General features: G+C 35.3%; 1 protein-coding gene across 1 annotated transcript; it reads right to left on the bottom strand.

The window, feature by feature from the left end:
• On the bottom strand, positions 1-7,274 carry slc67a1 (solute carrier family 67 member 1). The gene is made up of 10 exons (XM_026320516.1): positions 6,717-7,274; positions 3,459-3,556; positions 3,204-3,349; positions 2,986-3,118; positions 2,671-2,783; positions 2,170-2,280; positions 1,749-1,849; positions 1,532-1,633; positions 827-947; positions 1-519 (listed from the first exon to the last, which is right to left on the bottom strand). Exons 1-10 carry the CDS (start codon positions 6,876-6,878, stop codon positions 332-334), a joined length of 1,275 nt encoding a protein of 424 aa, XP_026176301.1. The 5' UTR covers positions 6,879-7,274; the 3' UTR covers positions 1-331.
• Positions 7,275-7,580: the final 306 nt, after the last annotated feature.

The raw sequence follows: 7,580 nt of genomic DNA, 5'->3' as shown, positions 1-7,580 counted from the left end.
ACATTAAAATCATTTTAAAGTTTTAATGAAAAACAACAGCATATAAGAAAATAAACTTTCATTAAATAGAAAAGATTTTCAATATGTTCAATTACATATTACTAATATCCTACTAATGAATCATATTGATAATGTAAAATAAAGTCTCAATATCAGCAAACTGATGGACACTGTGTATCTACTGTGAATGTGAAAGTATTGAGGAAAAATGTGAGATTTTCCGCCATCTAGTGGTTTATAATAATTATTCCTAAAATCAATCAGTGATCATCTTCTAGTGGCTTTTAGACAATTTGAAAAATGAACATAAATCTTTCTAGAAACAGTGATTTCAATCCTTTTTCTCAGCTGTTTTCCCGAGCTGTCGCTGCAGCAGATAAACAAACACAGCAATATTCACAACGAACTGGATTAGTCCGAAAGAGGAAATGCCGTAGTTCACGTATAGGAAGCCGCCAGCAGTTGGTCCGACTGTGCGAAGCAGAGATTGAACAGATGCACACATCCCCAGCATCGTGCCTGCAATAGAGCAAAGTAGGTTCAATGAAGAACTGGATTACATTTGAAAACTGCATTTCAAAATGTTGTTTTTGGGCCAATTTAAATAAACAGTATGAGATGAGCCCATAGTCTTCAGGTTCTTCTGGGACAATGTGTTTGCACAGCAAAACATAAAGTATTTTAGATTTCCTATGATATTTTTCTGACCTTCCCACCTTCTGTTGAATCTTAATCAGGTTCTGTCCTACATGTTGAAGACTCGTGCACGTTCTGTCTTTATTGACGTCCCCATTGAAAATGTCGTTGCTGTGCAGGCTGTGCTCACCTGTGTCAGAGGACGGTACACTCTTGGTGAGCATGCTGTCCGTGATGACGTTAAACACACTGAGAGAAAACATCATCGGTATCACGATGACGCAGAGGTGGAGCACAGTCTGCATGTAGGCCTGCAGAAAGAAAGACACACAATAAAAGTGTGTGAGCAGTGAATCAACTAGGGATTGTTCTCATTATTGGGTAATTCACTGTTTACTATAATTAACAACAGCCAATCACATGAGTCTAATGTAGGAAATGAAAACCATGTGTGTGTTAATATGTTCATATATAAATAATATGTATTCACATTGCAAAGAAAAGAAGAAATACAAAAAATCCTAAAATTTGTTAACAACAGAATCAGATACACGGCAACAACCCTAACCCTTTTCTATCTAGCACCACGTTTAGGTCAAAGCTGTAAATGAGTAAAACATATTCTCCAGTGTGGAAGACCTCAGTTCTCCTGTTTGGGGGGTTTTCATGCTTTAAGATAATTTGCAGCAAGAAACCAGGAAGAAAAGTGAAGCCATCAGGAGACACAAAATGAACAAGAACTTTAGGAATAAAAAGGAAGAAATGTGGTAAAGGAAGTAAAAACGAGGTTGTGTACAGGTTGATCGAATGTTTTCGTCAACTTTAAACAGATGTCTTTGTCCTGGGACATGGTCCAGGACAGAGCTGTACCCCGAATGTGCATTTTTGTGAGTACCTGAGCAAGCCCCACCAAAGAAGAAATGCTGATGGACAGAAGCAGCAGCGAGCTCTCAGAGTATCTGGCCGTCAGTCGACCCATCACTCCTCCCTGAACGACCTGAACAAACATCCGAGGTTTAGTGACCTCACCGTGACATCATCGGTCGGACATCATCATGAGCGTAACGGACAAAGGACCGAAGGTACAATCAACCGGTCTGAGCGACACTCACCATCTGGACTATGCCAAAATAGGCCATCAGATAACCATTCTCCTGCGGCTGTAGCTTGAAGAAATCCAATGCAATGATCGTAAACATTACTTGAAAAATGCCTTTGGGAAAAGAAGATCAATCCTTACAGATTTGTACCTCAGCATTTTTTATGACTTGACCTTTTCAGACAACTTCGTCTCTGCCATTTCTATTGTACATCAAACATGGGTACATTTAAAGCTGTTCCGCTTTGGAGCAATTTACTACTTTACAACTTCTGCCACATTTCAAAGTCAGTACGTAACATTTCACTCCAAAGTGACTGAGCACAGCACTGTAGATATTTTACCCTTAAGGAAACGCAGCCTTACACAGACACTAAAGAGCTCAGAATAAAAACACGTCTTTAACAAAACCTCTTTTCCACATTCACTCTCACCTGATGGCAAACCTGCAATGATCTTCACAAGAAAAGTCGGAGTCACGCCGGGAAACTTCATCAGTCTTGTGATCTCTCCCACATTGAATACTGACTTGTTTTTACTCTCACCTGCAGGGACAAACTGATTAACTTCACACTGCTTCATCATTAAAACGGAAAAATTGCCCATTTTCAAATGTCTTGTGTTGTCTGACCAAAACAAGTAATCGATAATCAATGTAGCTGTAATCATTTTTTCCTTTGGCTTGACTGTTCAAGTGAAAAGTAAGAAAACAACTAACAAATTATCTTTCAAATTGAAAATCATGTTCTATTTTCAGAGCAAATTAAGACATATATATTTACACTGACCAAATTTTGATTTCAGTTCGACTTTAACTTATGGCTGTGACTCCCTCATGCCTTTGCCCTATAGGCCTGAACATTATTAGCATTTCATACTAGTGACCAAAAGCTGAGAACAGTGTGTGTAGCAGACTATACAGAAGTGTGCCTTACTATCTGTGTTGGTTTTTGGAGTTTGCGTTTTTGTAGATGTTGGAATAAACTTTAAAACCAGGAGTAAACTGAAGGCACACCCTGCAGCACCAAAACATGCAGCAAACGTCTCCCTGGGAAAGGAAAAAGTCAAATTTGGACATTTCTGGTCTAAATGTTAAAGTTTTACACATACACATCATAGAAATAGCACTTGTCTATTTTAATACCTGCTGTCATCATTTTTATTCATTTCCATGTCATCACCCTCTGAACTGGTTGTGATAAAGACGGTAACACACAATTGTTTACGTGCACATGTACAGTGACACTCACCCATAGCGTGTGTTAAGATGGCCGCCCATCGTGGAGCCAGCTATCATACCGATGCCAAAACACAGACCTAGTTTAGCTAGAGCATCTGCCCGTCTTCCAGGTTCTGATAGGTCTGCAACGACCATCTGAGATGCTGCAGACAGGAGAGGGAAGAACAATCAGCAAGTGAAAGTGCAGGGAAAACTGTGAAACTAAGTGGTGGGGAATGAAGTGCTCACCAGGTAGAACATGCATAAAGACTGTGGGGAGCTTGTGGATGAACAGCATGACAGGATGGTTTGCTATGGCCAGCAGCAGGAAGAAAACAATATTTGCAGCACATGCTAGAGACAAGGCTGCTCGGGCCCCGAAGAGATCTGCAAACCTGACAAACAAAACAACACCCAGAAAGGACAAGCCAAGTGTTGGTCGCTAACGTTGAGCCATGAAATAAATAAGCTGTTATCTCTATGCAGCTCTGTAAAAGTACCTACCTTCCAAACAAAGGCCCCCCAAGCAGCTGGGTGACACCCACCATTGTTTGCAAATAACCAAACCACAAGGTGTCAAAACCAAGTTTCTTTGCCAAATACTACAGACAGACATAAACATGAAATAAAAAAATTAAATATACACATGTATTTATCATAAATAGCATGTTAATACAATAACAGTGGGCATGATCAAGAAATGAGGTTCGCTGCTCCTTTAATTTGAAGATGCTGCTGTGTAGCATGAAAGTGACATTAGTCTTAAAGTGGTACCAGCTTCCTTTGAATCAGTGTCACACCTGAGGTCTCAGTTTGAAAAAGCTGTTTAAGAATTTCATTTACAGAATATGCTGATCGGCATGTGTATGCTTTTTCTATGTCTGTTGTAATAAAGGTTAGCATTAGGTTAAATTATGTTTCTCATTTAGGTTCAGGTGTCTTTAATTTCCTTGCGACCTCTAGTTTAAATGTACGAGAAGTAGCAGCACTTACAGGAGTCTAGCTCACAACTATTCATCACCTGTGTCCAGTCATTCCAGTCGCCTTACTGTGTCCTCATTGACCAGTGTTTGAGGAGGCAGCTGTGGCCTGCAGTTGTCTTTATGCTTCAGTTACACTTCAAGTTTGACAACAGAGGAGCAAAGCTGTTTAACAGTTATTAACTAACAGGTACTTGTGTTAGAATAGTCACTATTAATTTTCTGTATATCCACTAACCAAATGACTAATCATTGCAGTTCTATTGTAGACAATAGGGGCAGCACGGTGGGTGAGTTGTTGGCCCTGTTGCCTCACAGCAAGAAGGTTCCTGGTTTGAAACCCATCAGGGGCCTTTCTGTGTGCAGTCTGCATGTTCTCCCTGTGCTTGTGTGGGTTTTCTCCAGGTACTCTGGTTTCCTCCCACAGTCCAAAAACATGTATGTCAGGTTGATTGGTGACTCTAAATTGCCCATAGGAGTGAGTGTGAGTGTGTGAGGTTGTTTGTCTCTATGTGGCCCTGTGATGGACTGGGGACCTGTCCAGGGTGGACCCCTGCCTTTCACCCAAAGAGAGCTGGGATAGGCTCCAGCAGACCCCTGGGACCCTGGTTAGGACTAAGGGGGTATAGATGATGGATGGTGTCAATACTGGATCCACCAAATGCCACTTACACACTGATGCATCAGTAAGGACAAAAGCATAATTAATAACACAATATGTTCATGCCATCTAAATCCTTATAAAAGTGGGGCTAGTAATAATAAGCACCTTAACTTCTGAAGCACATTTAAGTGCATTTTGTTGATAATACATCTGTATATTAATTTCATAAGTGGTAGAAGAAGTTTTCACACATTTTCCTTCAGTAAAAGTGACAAAATTACAATATAAAAACACTGTTAAAAGTAAAAGTCCTGCATTCACAATTCTGCTTAGGCCTACATATTAGTGCAAACGTATTATGAGTGAAATGTACTTAATGTACATTTGTATTTTAGGACTAAATGTACTTGATTGACTATTGACTGATATAATATTGTTCTTTTTTCAGTTAAGTAAAATATTTCTGCACGGATGTGAGTGATACTACTGTAAATAGACGTAATTTAGTTGAGATAATTGCATGTTGTATTATATTATATTACATTACTTACATGTTGTATTATAGATTATTACATTACTTACATGTTGTATTATATTATATTACATTACTTACATGTTGTATTATATTATATTACATTACTTACATGTTGTATTATAGATTATTACATTACTTACATGTTGTATTATATTATATTACATTACTTACATGTTGTATTATATTATATTACATTACTTACATGTTGTATTATATTATATTACATTACTTACATGTTGTATTATATTATATTACATTACTTGCATGTTGTATTATATTATATTACATTACTTGCATGTTGTATTATATTATGTTATATTACTTGCATGTTGTATTATATTGTTATATTACATTACATGTTGTATTATATTACATTACTTGCATGTTGTATTATATTATATTACATTACTTACATGTTGTATTATATTATATTACATTACATTACATGTTGTATTATATTACATTACTTGCATGTTGTATTATATTATGTTATATTACTTGCATGTTGTATTATATTATGTTATATTACTTGCATGTTGTATTATATTATATTACATTACTTACATGTTGTATTATAGATTATTACATTACATTACATGTTGTGTTATATTATATGACATTACTTGCATGTTGTATTATATTACATTACTTGCATGTTGTATTATATTATATTACATTACTTACATGTTGTATTATATTATATTACATTACTTGCATGTTGTATTATATTATATTACATTACTTGCATGTTGTATTATATTATATTACATTACTTGCATGTTGTATTATATTATATTACATTACTTGCATGTTGTATTATATTATATTACATTACTTACATGTTGTATTATATTATATTACATTACTTACATGTTGTATTATATTATATTACATTACTTGCATGTTGTATTATATTATATTACATTACTTACATGTTGCATTATATTATATTACATTACTTACATGTTGTATTATATTACATTACATTACTTGCATGTTGTATTATATTACATTACATTACTTGCATGTTGTATTATATTACATTACATTACTTACATGTTGTATTATATTATATTACATTACTTGCATGTTGTATTATATTATATTACATTACTTGCATGTTGTATTATATTATATTACATTACTTACATGTTGTATTATATTATATTACATTACTTGCATGTTGTATTATATTATATTACATTACTTACATGTTGTATTATATTATATTACATTACTTACATGTTGTATTATATTATATTACATTACTTGCATGTTGTATTATATTATATTACATTACTTACATGTTGCATTATATTATATTACATTACTTACATGTTGTATTATATTACATTACATTACTTGCATGTTGTATTATATTACATTACATTACTTGCATGTTGTATTATATTACATTACATTACTTACATGTTGTATTATATTACATTACATTACTTGCATGTTGTATTATATTACATTACATTACTTGCATGTTGTATTATATTACATTACATTACTTGCATGTTGTATTATATTACATTACATTACATAAGATCACTTTAGCACACTAACAGTTTCCGTTTGAAAGACCGTTCACATGGTGTCACTTTCACTGCCTCTGACGTAACAGATGTTATACTTACAGGAGTTACAGAAAACTGCAGAAACATCCATGTTATATCCAAAGCAGCGATGAGGTAAACGATGTAAATAATCTTCGTCCTCGTGTGTGGGTCTGCAACGTCCTCCCCGGAGGAAACTGAGGCTTTGGAAGAGCCCACGGTCGTTCCGCTTTTTAGACTCATTTCGGTTGTTGTAGAAAACACAGCTGTACTGTCACTGTATACAGTAATAATGTGACCCCACTGGTCAAGCTGTCAGAACTAACCCGTTAAACTCTCACACAGACTCGCTAATCTGTACTTTGACACACACAGAGGCGTTTACGGACCCTGTGTGCTAGAGATAAAACAGAAACAGCTGGACCTGTCCCTGAATTCAAGTTTTCTCGGAAATACCGTAGAAACAAACTGATCCACATCAAATAACACACTGATCCAAATAACACGCTGATCCACATCAAATAACACGCTGATCCACATCAAATAACACGCTGATCCACATCAAATAACACGCTGATCTAACATCAAGGTCCAGAAAAGAAAAATGTCCCGGACATGGGGAGGTTTTCTATAGTGATGCATTTAAGTGCCCCTACTATGGTCGGGATTCTACGAACACAATTAATACATTCTTTGAAATACTGTTTTAACATTACCAACATTAACATTTCTTTGCATTGGCTTGAAACAGTTAAACTATCGCCTGTTAAACGCTAAACCAGTAATAAATAATAATAAATATTTCACGTATCTAAACAGAGCTTTAAAAGTGATATCAAGAAAGTAGAAATACACAAAAAGCTAAAAAAAAACATTTTACTTTCATGTTTTAAACAAAACGTCTTTTATTTTGAAGCTGCCTGAAGTGATTTTTTTTTATTTTTT

The sequence above is a fragment of the Mastacembelus armatus genome, chromosome 3 (assembly GCF_900324485.2).
Source record: "Mastacembelus armatus chromosome 3, fMasArm1.2, whole genome shotgun sequence".
Taxonomy (NCBI): Eukaryota; Metazoa; Chordata; class Actinopteri; order Synbranchiformes; family Mastacembelidae; genus Mastacembelus; species Mastacembelus armatus.
The sequence above is the reverse complement of the archived record's forward strand: the minus strand, read 5'-3'. Positions and strand labels throughout refer to the sequence as shown.